This window comes from Cricetulus griseus, chromosome 2, assembly GCF_003668045.3.
Source record: "Cricetulus griseus strain 17A/GY chromosome 2, alternate assembly CriGri-PICRH-1.0, whole genome shotgun sequence".
Lineage (NCBI taxonomy): Eukaryota > Metazoa > Chordata > Mammalia > Rodentia > Cricetidae > Cricetulus > Cricetulus griseus.
Window position 1 is genome coordinate 165,990,574 of NC_048595.1, and position 18,757 is coordinate 166,009,330.

Below are 18,757 nucleotides of genomic sequence, written 5' to 3' on the forward strand. Positions count from 1 at the left end.
CTTCACAGGCTTCCAGAGTCTGTCCTGCCTCTGCTTTTTACCTCCCTGTAAGAGTGCTAGATTAATTATGCTAACACGTGAGTCCAACTCTTTTGAGGGTTCTTGATATTTGAACTCAGGACCTCACATTTACTGGGCAAGCACTTTTACCCACTGAGCCATCTTCCAAACTCTAGCTCAGCTTTTAAAACTACTGGCACATGGAGATACTCAAATGAATTCCTTACTAGAGGCAAAGACGAAGATGGATTCAGAGCTGAACTGCTCAGCTTCCCCTACAGTGCCCTCTGTCCCTTCTTTCTTCACTTTCCTTCCTTAGACAACAAGGCAGTGTCTTCTTAGATCTCCAGACTGCCTTGGCACTGGACTGCTCCACACCACACTTTCCAGTTTGTTCTGGTATTCCCTGGCATCTGCTTCATGTTTCCTGGGTCATTGTAGACTCCTAGCTGTTGCTTCTGTCTTTCTCATCTCCCCACACATGTATGTGCCACACACCACTGGTAGGTTGTCTTTGCTAGCAGGAGGCTTTTGTGAATTCTTCCTGCTCTACAGCCTTCAGCAATTCAACATGAGCCAACTTCTCCTTGTCCTTCAGTGTGAAGCCTGAAATACATACCCTGGCTGTTGAAAATGTGGGGTCACTAGAATGTAACTTGTTTAACTTTCCTCTTTACTTATTACTATTTACCAAATGAAAATCCAGTGCAGCTGCCTTTCCAGCCTTTCTCCCCTTGGCTTATTTGTTTGAGTCAGTCTCCTGTGTTTTCTGGACTAACCTCAAACCTGTGATCCCCCTGTCTTAGCAGGGTCCACATGTGTGCTCCCATTCCTGCACAGCCTTCCCTCTGACTCCTGTTCACCAAAATGTGCTCACCTGGCAGTTCTTTCCTCCTGTTTACTAACATGCCTTCCTGTGTTGTCAGTCACTCGTTATTTAGTGAGACTCATCCGTGTCAAAGGTCTACTCTCTGACATGCAGAAAAATCCCTTTTGGGGAGTTGCTTAGTGCTTGTATGCACTGGATACCCTCCTGGGCCTTTGGGAAGTGCTTACACAGAGAATGACCATAGGCCCCATTTGTGTCTCTGTGTTCAAGTCACAGGTGTCTACATTTTGGCTCTAGACTTTTCAAGCTCTGAAACTCATGACCTTGAGCTAGTGTAATATCTTACTTTGAGATACTAATCCTAGAAACAGTAAACAGGAAATCTGTTTAATGGTGGTGCTTTCAACATAATTATTAAAGTGTTTGCTGTTTCTAGATATGGCCGGAACACACTCATTCAGTTTGAAGACTTTGGAAATCATAATGCATTCCGGTTCTTAAGAAAATATCGAGAAAAATACTGTACCTTCAATGATGATATTCAAGGTAAAGCAAAAGTGAAGTGATTTTTTTTTCCCCCTACTTTTTAAGTGTTTATAATGTGTCTTTTGTTTGTTGCATTGTAAAAAAATCATGGGTTTTCCTACAGGGACAGCTGCAGTTGCCTTGTCAGGTCTTCTTGCAACCCAAAAGGTTATTAATAAACCAGTCTCAGAACACAAAATCTTATTTCTTGGAGCAGGAGAGGTAAGTTTTTAAAGCTTTTACAATTTAAAACCAGTAGTCTGTTTTCCTCTATAAAGTGAAACTGACTAGGGGTGGTGGTGCATGCCTTTGATCCTAGCCCTTGGGAAGCAGAGACAGGCAGATCTCTGTGAGTTTGAGGCCTCCCTGGTCAACATAGTGTGTTCCAGGATAGCCAGGGCCATATAGAGAGATTGTCTCAAAAAAAAAAAAAAAAAAAAAAAAAGGAAAGTAAGACAGTGTGTTGGTGCTTATTGAAGATCACAATGAATTTAGAATTTGCTGAAATGGTATGAATTGTGGTCTCATAAAATAAGTAATTTGTGGTCAGAGAGACTATGTGATTTGTAAGGGAAGACAAAATATGGCTGATAATGTGATCTCTGCATATAAAGCAACTGAGCATCACCTCATACTCTAGGCTTGATTTCTAAATATGTGCTTACTTGACAGGCTGCACTTGGAATTGCAAATCTTATAGTTATGTCTATGGTGGAAAGTGGCCTCTCAGAAGAGGAGGCACGGAGGAAGGTCTGGATGTTCGACAAGAACGGCTTATTAGTTAAGGTAAGAACTTGGAGGATCAACAGGGCATCTGGCTGGGGTGTTTGAGTTGGGTATTGCCAGTATCATCCCTTACAGTCATACATCTCACTGCCTACCACAGTGTGGAAGACCTGGCCTCTACTGTGTTGTCAGCAGCAACTGTCCCACCTTGCTATCTGTCTTGGATTCATTTTATTGCTGTAATAAAAATAACCCCAACAAAAAGCAACATAGGGGAGAGGTTGCTTACTTGGCTTACAGTTGCTGGTTATGATCCATTACAGTGGGGAAGTCAGGGCAGAACCTTCAAGTGTCACAACCACAGTCAAGAGCAGAGAGGAAAAGTGCAAGCATACTTGCTATCGGCTAGCTTCCCTTACTCTTATGCTGTCAAGCCCATGACATGGAGTCATCCATATTCAGGGAAGGGTTCCCATCCATCCTCAATTAAGGCAATCCAGACAGTCCATGCACACACACACACACACACACATATGATTACTGCCAGGCATGTCCAAAGCCAACCTGGTCTAGATAATTCTTCGTTTAGACTCTTCTCTTGTGATTCTAGGTTTTTGTGTGAAGTTGGCAGTTACAGCTAACCAGCACACTGTCTTTTATAAAGACTCTTATTTCATGGTTAAATCATAATCTGTCTGCTGGTAGCAGACTTATTCTCTCTGGCTGTGTTCTCAAGCTCTTAAGAAATTGGATAGTTATTACATCTGATTGTATTTGACTCTTCTAAACTAAAACTTTGTGGTGCTGGGGATTGAGCCCAAGGCTTTATGCATGCCATTAGACCATACCCCTAACACTAAAACTTAAGTTTTGAATTAGAACCCAACATTCTGTTTAAACTATTAGCAATGTATCTAATATTTGAACAGAAACTCTTAATGTTGTAATGGTCTGTAAGTTGTAATCCCCTGTGTCAGTTCATGTGTGGTAAGGATCTTCCCAATTAGCCTGCCTGCTTGCATTCCTTTGTGTTAGTTACAGTTTTTAATCAGCTAAAGAATATCATAGATCTTATGTTGTGTGACATGTTTTCATCTATCCAGGATACAGTACTATTTTTTTTCCCATGTTTGCATCATAATCTAATGACAGGACAGTTCTTTCCCATTTACATGGGAAATTGTAAATTGTATTGGGCATGCTCTCCGCACATGCATTTACATGTATAGGACATATGCATGTCTCTAGTCCTGGGCCTTTTTCCTTCGCTGGTGTCAGGAACCAGATATTGGGGTCACAGTATAAGTACTGTTGCCTTTGGTCCTTTCAAAAGTCCTGTCCTTTTGTGGGAGAGGGATTTGGTTTGTTTTGTTTTCCTTAGGAAATTTTATAAAGGAATATTGCCTCAGTATGAAGCCCAGACTCTGAATTATTAAACTGTTGCTCCAAAGGTGCTGAAGCTGCAGTGTTGTAAACATTACGTTTTTACATGGAGGGGAATGTATTTCTACTGGGACACAGTTCAGGGCTTCACTTTGTGGTACTGGTTTTCATCCAGGGTCTGAGTCTAAAGTGACTATAGTGTTGGTGGCTGCAGCAGCTTCCTCCACACAGGTGAGAATCCCTACTCACCTACACCCACAAGTGTGTTTTGTTTTTGTTTTTTAGAGTGTATAGTTAAAGTAGCTTGGCCTGTGGGTCTCTTTTAGTGATCTTAAACCTGTCATCCATTTGGATACACTGCAGCATGTTCCTTACTGAATTCCCGCTCTACAGAGCTGTGATGATATTAAGGTAGTGAAGCCGGTACTCTGAGCAGTCTTAACCATTTTTTCTAATGACCAGAGATTCTGTTGTTTTCAAAGTCATGAGTTTCAAAGAAATGGAGGCAGAATACCTACCCAGGAATGATGCCTGAGTATGAAGATGGTTGGGCAAGGCTTAAACCAATGTAGTGAGTTTGAGAGCAGCCAAGGTTAGGCCATGCAAGACCCTGTCTTAAACGTGCAGGGGAGTTGGGGAGTTTGCCTCCAAAGTAGAGCATTTGACTAGTATGTTTTAAGTTCTGGGTTCTATTCTCGTACCAAAAGAAATTTTTTTGGTGTGACTGTTCATAAATTTGGTAGGCTATGGTTTCCCCACTTGGTGCTATATTACATTTCTAAAATACTAAAGATTCTTCATTGTAAATATTGAATTTAGGAGGACTTCATGGAAGGAATGAGTTTTTGAGAGTGCAAAGTTAATGTTCTAGACATGATGTGATTTGATGAACTGTTTTTGGATTCTGTGAAGTTAAAATTAGAAGATAAAGGTTGAAGAGAAAAGTAAATAAAAATTCATTTGCGTAACAAGGACAAAATTTATCTAATTGATAATTCATGTGTCCAGTTTATATTTAATATGCACTTACTGGTACTGTATTTTATTAAAATATTCAGGGCCGGTCTGCTAGCATAGATAGTAACCAGGAACCATTTGCTCACGGGGCCCCAGAGAACGTACCTGGAACTTTTGAAGATGCAGTAAATAAACTTAAGCCTTCAGTTATAATTGGTAAGTGAAGCTGTTGATAAATAATCCTGTTTCTTAGCTATCTGCCATAACTATCATGTAGGATTACTAAAGTAAATTGATGTATTTTACCTTGTTTTTAGCATATGCAGGTGGTCTCTCAGTGTATTGGGACTGGTGCCAAGGCCCACTGGACATACTCAAACCTGCCACACCTACATCTCCTTTGTTAAGAGGGTAGGACTTGTGGTGGCACACACCTTCTTGGGAGGCAGAGGCAGGTGGATCTTTGTGAGTTGGAGGGCAGCCTGATCTACGCAGTGTGTGCCAGGACAGGCTTCAAAGCTACACAGAGAAACCTCATCTTGGGAGGAAAAAAAAAGAGGTGTAGGACTTGTTCATAACTGTACACACCCCACTATATACTTGAGCACACCTGTAGGTGACTTATACTTAAACAATGTAAATGCTATATAAGTGGTTCTTCAGCTGTATTGTTAGGGAATGATACAAAAAAGGTCTGCACATGTTCAATACAGACAGTTTTGTTTCCTTCATCATTTCCAGCCTACATTGAAAATGTACATTTATTGACTCTGTATACAGAACCCCACAGATAAAGAGGTCTGACTCAAATTAATATTTTTGGTTACTGTGCATAAAATTATTTTTATTTTATTTGAGACAGGATTTCACTGTGTAGCATTGGCTGTCCTGTAACTGTAGATTGGGCTAGCTTTGAACTCACAGATATCCGCCTGTGTCTGCATCCCAAGTGTTGGAATTAAAGGTGTATGCCACCACTGTCTGGGGCATAAAAATTTTAAGAGACAGAATCTTATGCTAGTTATGGTGGTGCACACTTCTACTCTCAACACTCTATAGAGATTAAGGTAAGATTATGAGTTCAAGACCAGCTTAGGCTACATACTGAAACATTAACTAAAAGTCTGGAAATGGGGGCTGGCAAAATGGCTCAGCAGGTAAAGGCTTACCACACACCTGATAATATGTGTTGAGCCCCCAGGATCCACATCTCCCTCAAGTTGTCCTCTCCACATTACTCCATGTCATGGTGCTCCCACACATACACATGTAGACACTAAGTAGATAAATGTGTTTTTAAAATTACATTTTAACTTTAACAGAAAACAAAACTGAAGCTGTTTTACTCTCCTGTAGGCTAGCTTTGAAAACCTGGGCTCCAGTGAGTGTCCTGCCTGAGCCTCCCAAGGCGCCAGGACTGCATGCCTGGCGCTTTATAGTGTTTTACTTTTAGAGTTGTTGTGACTGTTGAATGCAACTTTAAAGGGGCAAGGTCATTTGACAGACTGTACCAGGAAAATCCAGTGCAGAGTAGGCATTGCATTGGCAACAAAGTGGAGGTTTTGCATGTGTTTGGTGAGGCCCCTGAAGCTGACATCTGTGCTGACACAGCCCTGAATTCCCAGCTCAGATCCAGTGCTACTCTTCTTATAGCTCTAAATCGGAGTTCATAATCCTGTGTTTTACAAGTTTTCATCTAGGAACTCTGCCTCTGTTTTTTTTATTGATAAGAACTCTTATTATTTTTTTATATTGAGAAGAAATCTTTTTTTTTTTTTTTTTTTTTCTGAGACAGGGTTCTCCGTGTAGCTTTGGAGGCTGTCCTGCCACTCGCTCTAGAGACCAGGCTGGCCTCAAACTCACAGAGATCCGACTGCCTCTGCATTGAGAAGAAATCTTATTAGGTTCTCTACTCCACTTCTCTCAAAACTCAATATGGAAACAATGTATCCACTCATTGTTTAGCTCTAGAGCAGTGTTTCTCAACCTGTGGGTCCCACCCTCTAAAGCTGAACTATGCCCATTAAATGACTTGGCATTTCCCCAGGCCTTGGCAGATGCTTTCTGATCTCTTTGAGGGTCTGTTTCTGGTCCTCCAGATGAGTAGACTCTCATTGTCTCCTTGTCACTGATTAGAATGGAGTAGATAGTCATAGTTTTTTAGTTTTTCCTAGAGCTTACTCTGTGTGCTAGACAATATCTGTCTCTCATCAAAACAAAATCTCCCTTTGCAATGATACCTGTGGTTTGTTATGGTAAATGTGTTATAGAGACACTTAGCAAGAACCTGTTTGTTATGCCTGTGCTGATGGCTTTTTCCCCTTATTTATTGCAGGAGTGGCAGGTGCTGGTCGGCTTTTTACTCCTGGCGTAATCAAAGCCATGGCCTCTATCAACGAAAGGCCTATAATATTTGCACTAAGTAACCCTACAGCGCAGGCTGAGTGCACAGCTGAAGAAGCATATACACTGACAGAGGTATTGTCAATGAAAACCCCACATGCTGCTTATGCATTTCATTAGCTTATTAGCTGCACAGTTGTCATGCACGTGTGGTTGGTTCATCAGTGTTTAAGTGTTGATTGCAGTTGCCTCATATATCCAGACTCTCCCACCTGCCAAGTGTCTTGTGCTTCTGTGGATATTCTGAAACCAAACATGTTTGTTTTTTCCTGATGTTTTTCTTAATTCTTTTTATATAGAAACTATCTGTTTTCATTTTGCCTACATTTAAGGATGTTTTTCCCTATAGCCAATCCTCCCTGCTTGTCTGCTTCTTTTTGGGATCATTCTCCTCCCATAAGAACTTCAGTACAGGCCTGAGGAGTTCTCTTGGTAGTATATTTTTCCTTCATTTTGGGGGACGTTTTCACCCCACATGGAATTGACAGTTGGTAGCTGCTGTCCTTCAGTGCTTTGAAACTGTTGTTTTCTGAATCGTGTGTGGATGTCATTGCTCTGGGTTTGAGCTTGGTCCTGGTTATGCTTTTCTTTGTGTTAGTTCTTCCTGGAATCTAGAGTGCTCTGAGTGTATGATTCAATGGCTGACAGTGGAGTTTCCTTTATGTTTGGGAAACATAGGGCTGGTATCTCTGCTTGGCCATTCTCTCTTGTGAAACTCCATTTGCATGGCCAGTACTGTAACGGTGTCTAGTCTATTTCTATTGTGAGTGCCACCCTCGCTATGGTCCTACCTGATTGGCTTGGTCCCTTGCAGTCACTTTCCTAATCTGTCCTTAGGTTCTTAGTGTCAGTTCTTTCATATTCTTCACTTAATAGAAGTTCAGAATAATCAAAAATTCTGCCTTCTTTTTCTTATAAATAATCCCGTTGCTTCCTTCAGATGCTCTTTTGTCTTTACTGGGGCTGACTTTTACTTTGCTCTAAACTGGTTGCTGTCTGGACTGGATTTGTTACTTTAACCCAGAATGCTAGTGAGTTGGTGCTTTGGGGCCTTTGACATTGGTGCTGCACTACATGTCAGTTACAGATACTAACTTATGAATATGTATTATGTATGTATGTACATATGCATGTAAGTAGTGGGGTTTCCCCTAGTGTTCTTTAATCTCTACCGTGTAATCACTTCTTTCGTTCTTGTAAATGATCAAAGTGACTCCAGGAAATGGAGATTTTATTCGTTTGTTTTGTGTAATGAACCTATAGCCTTGCAAATGTACACATTTAGGCCAGCAAGCTACCACTAAGCAGTATTCATTTATCCTACGATATGAGTTTTACAGTCTGTTCACCATGATATACCTACTTCTTATTTAATTTATTGAATATATGAATATTCATGAATATACTTGTTAGGTTATACTTTGAGAGATTTTTTTGTTTTGTTTTAAGACAGGCTTTCTCTGTGTAGTCCTGGCTGTCCTGGAACTAGCTCTGTAGACCAGACTGGCCTTGAACTCATAGAATCCTTCTGCCTCTGCCTTCTGAGTGCTGAGATTAAAGGCATGTACTAGCACTGGCTTGGTTACACTCTTGAGAGTAAAGAATGTAATAAGTTCTTATTATTCTCATTGCTGATAACTGACTGGAAATTTTGTTTTTTTTATATCTCCCCAGATGATTTTAAAGATCTTAGATACCAATTGTATCTCTCAGAAGTTGAGTCTTTTAAAAATAATGATGTGGGTGCTGGTAAGATGGCTCAGCAGGTAAAGGCTTTGCCACCAGCCCTGATAACCTGAGTTCAGTTTCCAGAATCCATATGGTGGAAGGAGAGAACTGACTTCCACAAGTTGTCCTCTTACCTCTACATGTGTGCCCTGGCAGGAGCTCGCACACCCCCCTCCAGTAAACAAATCAATAAATGATCAACATTGTAAAAGTACTGTGGCATCTCTAAACTTTAAAAATACATGTTTTTGTGTTTGTGTGTGGGCACACACACATGCCACATCATGTGTGTGTTGGTCACAGGACAACTTGGTGGTCCTGGGGATCAGGCTTGGAAGTAGGCATGCTTACTCACTGAGCCATCTCACTAGCCCTCAACTGTAATCTTAAAACTTGTTTTATTTTCTGGTCTATCTTTCAGCTTTCTACTGAGTATATTTTTCCTTTGTGAATTTTTTTTTGTTACTTTTGAAGCAAGCTCCTGCTGTGTAGTTCGGGCTTGAAACTTAGTATCTTCCTGTTCTAGCCTCCCAGGTACCCCGATTATGAGACTGCACAGCCACATATGACTGCTGACATTTTCCGTCTATTTGTTTAATTTCAGTACACGAATTATAGCTAAAGTTTCTGGTTGTAACAAAATTTCACTTTCTGTAAATCCATTTTTATTAGCTGTTGCCCCAACTTGGTAATTAGTTTTTAATTCTCTTGTAAGCTTAGCTGTTTGCTTGTATGTCTGAGGGCTGGGTAGTGGATGGCAGTTGTAACGGTTATTTGAGGCTTGGGGAGAAAGTGTCTTACTCCCTGGGGCCATTACTTCTCTAGTGGCTGTAGGCTGGGCCGTAATACACTTGGCACAGTCAGGTAAGGTCTAGGAGGTTTCCAACTTGTCCTCACTCCTTCCTGCTGTGCAGCTCTGGGTATAAATTCGAGCCTTAAGGCATTAACTTGGAACCTCTATCTCTGTGCTCCCTGAACTGCATTTTTCCTGTGTTTTTTGTCTGGAGACTGCCCAGAGCTACTTAGGATCTCAGCCACAGCTGAACTGTTGAGATCAGTTGTCACCTGGAAGGGAAATGCTTTGAATGCTGGGAACTGGAAAATGGGCCTGGGAGCCGCCGCCTTCCTCCTCCATCTGCCAGCACCAAACACAGATTGCTGTGGTTACATTCTGCTTCCTCTTTTAAAACCCTGTAGGACATGCTTCTTAGCTGTCCGTCACTCTGCTGTTACCAGAGGGGACATGAGCATGAAACAACCTGGAGTGTCACTGTCAAAGCAGAATTTACAGAATTGTTTGGACTTAGTTTCATGTTGCAGATGTACTTAGCATTCCCTTTTCTCATTGTTACAGAGCATTTATTCTTTTCCTCTTTCCTCTCTCCACTTTTTATTTAAATTAGAAACAAGATTATTTTACATGTCAATCCCAGTTTCTTCTGCCTCCCCTGCCCCCCCCCCAACTAACACCCTACCTATCCCATACCCTTTCTGCTCCCCAGGGAGGGTGAGGCTTTCCATAGGGGTTCTTCAGAGTCTGTCATATTCTCGGGATAGGGCCTAGGCTCTCCCTGTGTGACTAGGCTCAGGGAGTATCCCTTCATGTGGAATGGCAGAGCGTTTACTCTCTCAGCTTCTTCTGCTGGTGTCACTGCTCTGTTAGAAAAAATAAATTCTTGTAACTATTAGTTTCTAGTAGATATGATTTTAAACCTATAATGCTGATTAAAATCCTTTCTTTCAAATCAGTCACAGATCAACATAAAGAGATTTTTGTTTTGTTTTTTAAAAACTGATCTCCCCTTTTCTCTCCTCCACAAGCACCAGGCATGCACATGGCTGTACAGACATACTGCAGGCAAAATATTTACACCCATAAAATTTAAATTTTTTTTAAAAAAGTTATTCTCTTTAGTCTCTTTAGTCCTAAGCTTTTACCAAAAATAAAGTATTATTATTGTTGGCTTGATTGCTTATCCTATCTACCAGTGTTAGGTAGAATTGATGACTGCCATTCCCCAAATTCAGCCATTCTCTTGCACAATGAACATTGGGCTCAGTTCTAGTAAATCATTAGCTGACATTTTCAAAATAAAGAAATATGCAACATTGTGTGTGTGTGTGTGTATACATATACATATATAAATGTTTTACAAAGTACTAAATATTCGACATTGTATGTGTGTGTACAAATATAATGTTTTCCAAAGTATTAAATTAAGAAAAGACTGTTCGGATATTTGAGGATTTTATTTTTGAATAATAATATTGAACTTAACACACGTTTCTGGGAAGAACCAAAATCCTCCAAAGAGAATAGTTTGATAAACTGTAGCCAATCAGTTTTAAGATACAGATTTTAGGCCAGGGAGATGGCTAAGCAGCTGAAGTCACCACCAAAACTAGTGTTCTGAGTTCAGTTCTCATATCCCACATGGAAGGAGGGAACAAACTCCCACAAGTCATCTGTTTACCTTAACATGGAAACTGAGTACCAACCACCCACAACTGTGAAAAAAACTTGAGATTCTCTTCCCAGAATAAAAAAGCATGAAACAATTGAGTCATAGCGTATATGAATTCTTTCTCATTGTCGAATAGAACAATGATGTTAAGTTTTGTACTTGCCCAAGTTTTAGTGCTTCTCTTTTTAGCAAAGGGAGAAATGACTTGTTGCTCTAACACCCTTTTCTGCTCAGCAAGATTTCCTTTCCTGTTGTGAGATGGGGTGTCAGTGTTGACTGGGATGCCCTCAACACTAGTTAGCTTGTCTGTCCCCTAAGCAATTGGGATTACAGAAGGAAACTGAACAGTGTCTTCATGTTTTAATAGCTAGTTAAAACTGGACTGCTCCTGTCGTGAAATTTGACCATGTTATGTTCTAAATGAGGAACCTCTAATAACTGTAGAGTAAGTGGAAACTACTTAGCTTATGGATGTGTACGTCCAAGATATTTACCTGAGCCATTAGCATAATTTGCTAGCTCCCACACCTAAACTTTGTATCATTTTGAAATTTTGAATTTGTACCATTTTGAAATTGTGTCACTAAACACAATATAATGTAGCCCTTCCAATTGGCCAGCATTTACTATGAAGTAAATGAAGTTAGTGTTAGAGCTTGGGAACATAGCTCACTTGGTGCAATGCTTACCTAACACTCACAAAGCCGCTGATTACATACCTGTAATCCTAACACTGGAGACAGAGGCAACTGTTGAATGTTCTAGTAAGTGGCAATTTGTCTTTCCTTGTGTATTGAGATATTTCAGTTTTCTGTGAATCATTCTTTAACCTAACTTAAATAACATTAGCTGTTGTTGAACATTCTAAAATAGGTCATTTGAGTGCTATTGTGTGGCTTTTGTGTTTTGACTTTGGTGGGGCAAAGGGGACAATAATGTAAACAATTTTATATGAATTAAATTTATAGTTCCTTTCAATCATAAGGGCATCTGTTATTAGAAATACATCACATGTCTCTATAGATATAGTATTAAAATTAGATAAGGAAAAGTAATCTCCATGTATTTTTTCTTTAACAAAGTAGCATGACAAGTTCTGTAACAGTTATATAATTATATCATACACCCACATTATATTAACTCTGAGCAGGGTGGACATCTTGGCATAATAGAAAAAAACATCGGATTTAGATTTGTAAAAATTTGAATTCAAATTTAACTGCTACAAATTTTATACAGAGTGTTTACAAAGTACTTGAAAATGTCAGAACCTTCATTTCTGCTTTACTTGTTCTAGGCAATGAACAGAAGATGGTAACAAGCAAACAGGGCTTTCAGGAAAGGTAAATGAACTGAGTGGCACATAGGGTACCCAGCACAGAGCCAGCTGGACAGATGGACCACAAGTGGTAGCAAATTAATTTTGGTATTTCCCATTTCATTTATGAGGTTCACGTCAGTCTTTATTATTTGAGACGCTGTTACCAGTTTTAACTTTATAAAGGAAGTAGCAGTGTTAGAGTTTAGAGAGTTAAATGAATATTTTCCAATTATTTGCATATATACTATGTACAAAGCAAGCCTCATTCTAATAAGAGAATTTAGATTAAAGTATCATTTAATAAATGGTTTCTTGTTTCCAGGTAATTTAGTAGTCTAACTTAACTATAAGACTTAATCTTTTATGAATTTGCTTGAATAAGTGGCCAGAAAAATTAAGATTATTTCATCTTAACAGGGCAGGTGTTTGTTTGCCAGCGGCAGCCCATTTGAGCCAGTGAAACTCCAGGATGGACGAGTCTTCACCCCAGGCCAAGGAAACAATGCATATATTTTTCCAGGTAAAAGCCCTCATGAATAATGTTATAGATCCATTGTTAATTGCATAAAAACATTTCAGGGGCTAGCTAAGAGCACTGGCTGCTTTTCCAGAGAACCCCAGTTAGAGTCCCAGCACCCACATGGAGGCTTAATGTTGTTTGTAATTCTAGTTCCAGGGGTTCTGATGGCCTTGCCTGACTTCGCCAGCACTATGTAAAAGTGATGCAGAGACATACACACAGTCAAAATATGCATACACATAAAATAAATAATAATAAAAAGAAAACATTTTCATGGAATTCTTTAGAATTAAGGTTGACATGATCAATAGTATTTACAGAAGTGTGATATTTACAGGGAAACAAGGAATTCATTAACTCTAACTTGCTCTGTTTTCTTTGAAAATGTATTCGTACTATTAGATTTTAATGTAGAGATAATACAGTACATGTGTCATAAAAGTACAGAGGAACAGGCCAGGCCTTTAATCCCAGCACTTGGGAGGCAGAGGCAGGAGGATCTCAGTGAGTTTGTGGCCAGCCTAGTCAACAAAGAGAGTTCCAGGACAGCCAGGAAGGACTGTTACACGGAGAAACCCTGTACAGAGGAACAGAACCTTACATTTTCTTCATCTCTGTTGGTACTTTTTATCACACTCTGTGATGTAACTACTATTGAGTTGTTGCCAGTTTTCTGGTGGATACAATCAACAGGTATATGCCTTTAGTGTGGTTGTTCTAAATTGTCTCTAGATATGAACTTCCACTGTGAGCCATCGGCAGTACTACACACATTCCTTCAAATACTTGCTGCTCCTGCTGCCTGGTGTGTCTTGCTTGTTCTCCTACCTTTTTACCTTACACAGCAAAAGGTTTTGTTGGAAGTTGACATTTTTGTGTCTGTGGTGTATATGCACATGTGTCTATGGGTATGTGCATACAGAGGCCAGAGGATGACATCTGGTGTCCTTTACTGCTCTCTCTGCCTTATTCCTTTGAGGTATGGTCTCTTCCTGAACCTGGAGTTGATGTTCATTCAGCTAGTCTGCCCTCAAACTAGTTAGCTTGTCTGCCCCCTAAGCAATTGGGATTACAGAAGGAAACTGTTTGAACAGTGTCTTTATGTTTTAATAGCCAGTTAAAACTGGACTGCTCCTGTCGTGAAATCTGACCATGTTATGTTCTAAATGAGGAACCTCTAATAACTGTAGAGTAAGTGGAAACTACTTAGCTTATGGATGTGTACGTCCAAGATATTTAACTGAGCCATTAGCATGATTTGCTAGCTCCCACACCTAAACTTCGTATCATTTTGAAATTTTGAATTTGTACCATTTTCAAGTGTGTGGTGTTTTGTTGATTTCCATGCTTTGCCTGGATTGACTCTGAATGTTCAAAACCATGATTATAAAAAAAATCATAGCAAGACAAATAAAAGACCCAGAGACAGGTATTGGGGTTCAAGCTTCAAGCTGAAGATCAGAAAAGCAGAGCAGCCAGCCATTAGCTCTTTCGTCTACCTCAGACTGAAAGGGCTGATTCTGTCTCCAAAAATCAAGCCTCATACTGTTATCTCTCCTTAGCATGGTTGGAGAGAATTCAATGCCTCTCTATCCTCATGCCAGCTCTGAGACCCTGCTCCTGTCTTAAATACCTCCCTAATGCTGGGATTAAAGGCATGTGATCCCAGGTGCTGGGATCAAAGGCGTGAGCTCTGTTACTCTTCACTCCTGTGTAAGCCATGGTGGCCTTGAACTAAAGAGATCTGTCTACCTCTTAATCTTGAGCTCTGGGGTTAAAGGTTGAACCGGGCTTCTGTGGTTTGTGGCTGACTTAGCTTTCTGAATCCTCAGGCAAGCTTTAATAAATCATAAATAATATGTCATCACAAAACCATGATTACATAATTAGTGTTCACCTTCTAGATTGTGATTTATTAATTATACTGCATTTTTCTGCAAGTACCAAGTATGATGCCCCCCCCCCTCAGTTTCTTGACTTCACGTTTTGATTTCTGTAGCAAACTGTCTCAGGCCTCATGTTCTTCACAGGTGTGCTGTCACACTATCCATGTTTCTAGAATATATATTTTGTTTTGTACTGCTCTCTCGGGGGCAGCCTCCAGCAGTACAGGGTCTTGAAGGGAATCCACAGCTGACATAAGCAAGATTTTTCCATCTGAGGGGTTTAGGGAGAAAAAGACTCACACATGATCTTGATGGCTTGCTTTTTTATTTTCTTTTCTCTCATGTTCTTTCTGTGTTTTTTCCTCTCTTGTATGCTTTTTTCTACAGCTTATATACCACAACGAAGTTTTTCAGACAATATAGGAATCACAATGTGGTTGCATTCTATTTTTCAAGTGAATGATTATAATGAATACAGGCAAAAACAGGGTTTTTTTTTTTTTTATCTCCCTTACATGAATAAACGTTTTATGTATTACAGGTGAAAAACAAATTATCCTAAAAACCCACATACATTCACCACATACATTCATACCCAAGCAACTTGTTATAGATTAACTGTGTTGGACAAACAAGGTATTCTTGTCAGGTCTTTTACTGTCAGGCTGCATTTTGCAGTTACTAAGAAAGGGCCAATTACTCTATTTGCCTTATCTTGAAAGGTAATCTTTTAAGGAAGCTTAAAGGAATCACAAACCTAAACTTTTATATAAGTTATATAAGTCAGCCCTTCTTTAAATCTTTAGGGTACATACACTCTCATTAATAGTTTTTTATATCTGGAGATTGAGGGTAGAAATGGGTATAAGGAATTAATCATCACCTTTGGTCATCAACCAATCCTAGCAAGAAAGGTTCATCAGCCAATGATATTTGGGCTGCTTTGTTCTTGTTCCCTGACTTTAGCAAGTTCCACATTCAACTATGTGTCTTTCTAGAACTTTAGATTGTCTTCTTGGGTTTTTCACCTCAAAAACATCTTCGTCTGACTTTGTTATTTTCAAAGCTTTGCTTCAGCTGTGCTGCACTTTTTATTTCTTTACTTTTTGCGTTTTTAAGGGTTGAACCCAGAACCTCATGCAGTATAGACCAGTATTCTACCCTGAGCTACATCCTAGCCCATTTAGAAACACTGTATTGAGCAAAATGGGGATCTGACATGAATTCCTTTGCCACAAGTTTCATCTTTCCTCTTTGGGTCTTCCCTAAAGAGCTGGCAGCAGGCTCTAGCTAAGTTCTTAGTAACTCATGGCACCAGACAGGCACATTGTTACCACTGTCGAGGTAAACAAGGTATTTATTTAACTTGTGATCATCTAGTGCCTTTGTTTTGTATGCCCCCTTTTTTTCTTCATGTTGTTGTTATCTCTTGAGACCTGGCATCTATAAAAACTCTTTCTACCATTAGTGATTTCTTTCTAGCATTTGGTAACATTTTAAATTGTCTTATTCTATCCAGTAGTATTTCTTCAGCATAAAAATATGAGAGCCAAGGAGAGAATACTTTGCTGATTTTGACAAAGCCATTTCAAATTCACATTTGACTTTTTAAAATGTTTGGTTTTTTATTGAATGTGTTTGAGTGTTTTGCCTGCGTGTATATGTGTGCAACATGTATGTGCCTGGTACTCATGGAGGTCAGAAGAACGCGTCAGATATCATGGGTGGATGCTGGGAATTGAACCCAGGTCCTCTGCAGAGCAGCCAGTGTTCTTGACCATTGACCATCTATCTAGCCCTCATTTGACTCTTTAAGAAGTTGGGCAATTGATTATTTGTACATATAGCATTTTAAAGTCCTGGCTTTATGAGTGAAAGCTATTAGACCTATGAAGAGGCAAGGTAGAAGTCGAAAACAGACCCACCACTAGGGGATTGTCTAAACATCTTATAAAAAGAAATTTAAAACTCAAAGGCTGTGATATGTCAGAATTACCAGTCCTAACCTCTCTAACAGTGAGTAAGATTTAAAATTCAAAGTTGAGTATAATGCTCCAAGCTTGCCATTTCAGCACTTGGGAGGCTGGGGCAGGAGGAGTATGATGAGATCAAAGCCATGGTAAACTTCATATTAAGAAAAGAAAAAAGGGCCTGTACAAAGTGCATTTATACGTGCAGGCAAAATACTCATATACATAAAATAAAAATAAGTCTTTTAAAAAAGGCAAAGATAAATAAATAGCCTTCAAAGATCAGCAGCCAGCCAGTTAGTGGTGGTTGCTTTAATCCCAGCACTCAGGAGGCAGAGGCAGGCAGATCTCTGTGAGTTCATGGCCAGCCTGGTCTACAGATCGAGTTCCAGGACAGCCAGGACTACACAGAGAAACCCTGTCTCGAAAAAGATGAGAAGCCAATAATATATTGACTCATAAGATGTGAGATTCTGGGTCAAGATTAAAAAGAAGAGAGCTTGGTGAGGTGGCCAGGATTTGTAGCCACCTTAGAAAACACTCACCGATCAGGAAATAAACAACCATATAAGTTGTGTGTCCTTGGGTGTTGTTTTAACTTCGGCACAGTGGCTACTATTAATCTATTCCAGCCAGCAATTGCAAACCCGCAGTTACCAGCCTATTCCTCTAACAGCAGCCTAGCAACTCAGGCAACAGCCTGGTGGGAATTCTGTTCCCAGAGGTACTGGCACTGTCTTTGCTGCTAAAGGTAGCTTTAACTAAATCTTTATCATTCTATTTATAAATAAGACTCAATATTCAAAGGGTAGGGTGAAAACCTGTGAGCTCAGAGAGGCTGAGTAGCAGCAACCAGCTAACCCTGTCTCCTTGCTGACGTCTCTGGAAAACCTGTGCTTCTGCTTTGCCAAACCTGAAAAGGCTGTGCTACTCCAAATCCCTCCCTGCTACTTCCTGTGTGTGTCTGATGCTCTATGATTACTTCTTGTCAACTATTTGCTAATGCAGCCTTCTGACCCAAGGTTACTTATATTTAATTAACGTAAATGCAAACTTGCTGTTCCCAGTGTGATAAAGTATCCCCCATCACTAGAGGAAAGACAACATTGACATCTTATCCAGATATGACTCCTCCCCTTACGAATGGCCACCCATGCTGGGCTGAAACCCTACAGGACTGCACCTGGGAGTGGACTGTGGTTTATAGCTGTGGGTGGTCTAAAATACTCCAGCCTCTGCTCTGGACTGCCAGCACCTGGCAGAAGCAAACAGAAGTCTCTGAAAACATGACACCAGTCCTCAGGTTGTTTTTCTAAAGAAATGTACAAACGCCACTTTTGCTTGAAAGGAAAAAGGAGACCTCTGCAAACACCTAACAACACCAACAGATGCCACAGGACAAGAAGACACGTTCAGGTCTACATGGAAAGCAAGTGCTATAACACAAACATAATTATTATTTTAGAGTGATAAAAGCAAAGCTTCAGAACTTTAGAGTCAAAATCAATTACCTTCTAGAATTGAATAACAGTAATAATCTAATAGGTGGATGAAGATTAGACCAAAGCAAATAACGGGAGGGCACCACAGAAGAAACTATAAATGAAGCAGAGTCAAAAGGAAAAATATGGAAAAGCAAGTAAGAAACAGACCTATGTAATTATTAAATCCTGGAAGACGGTGAGAGTGGGAATGGAGCAGAGGTAGCATTGTAGGCTACATGGCCAAGAATGCCTTCCAGGGTAGCTCAGGGAAACAGCTGTGGGGTAGACAAGAAGTCCATATCTTAAGACCCTCACTCTGAGACTTCAGGAAGTCCCAGGAAAGAAATCATGATAGCAGCTGGTTCAGCTATAGGAACAACATTTGACTTCTCGGTATCACTGATATTTACTTGTTGCTTGTTGGAAATACTTGACGACCTAGAATTCATTACACAGTGACAGTGTCTCACAAGAATTAGTGTGATGTTTTGTTTATGATCTAATAAATCTTGCCTGAATCACTCTCATGTAGCCCAGGGTGGCCTTGAACTCACAGGGAT

The 18,757-nt window shown here is 40.0% G+C and overlaps 1 protein-coding gene across 3 annotated transcripts in view; it reads left to right on the top strand.

Annotated features, from left to right (window-relative positions):
- The window catches only part of Me2 (malic enzyme 2), a 45,889-nt gene that overhangs the window by 19,496 nt on the left and 7,636 nt on the right, over positions 1–18,757 (top strand). For all 3 annotated transcript variants that reach the window (XM_027397876.2, XM_035440065.1, XM_027397875.2), the window contains exons 8-13: positions 1,266–1,375; positions 1,479–1,576; positions 2,027–2,140; positions 4,522–4,636; positions 6,756–6,898; positions 12,755–12,857. In XM_027397876.2, coding sequence (XP_027253677.1) covers positions 1,266–1,375; positions 1,479–1,576; positions 2,027–2,140; positions 4,522–4,636; positions 6,756–6,898; positions 12,755–12,857 — 683 coding nt within the window. The remainder of the gene's footprint in view (positions 1–1,265; positions 1,376–1,478; positions 1,577–2,026; positions 2,141–4,521; positions 4,637–6,755; positions 6,899–12,754; positions 12,858–18,757) is intronic.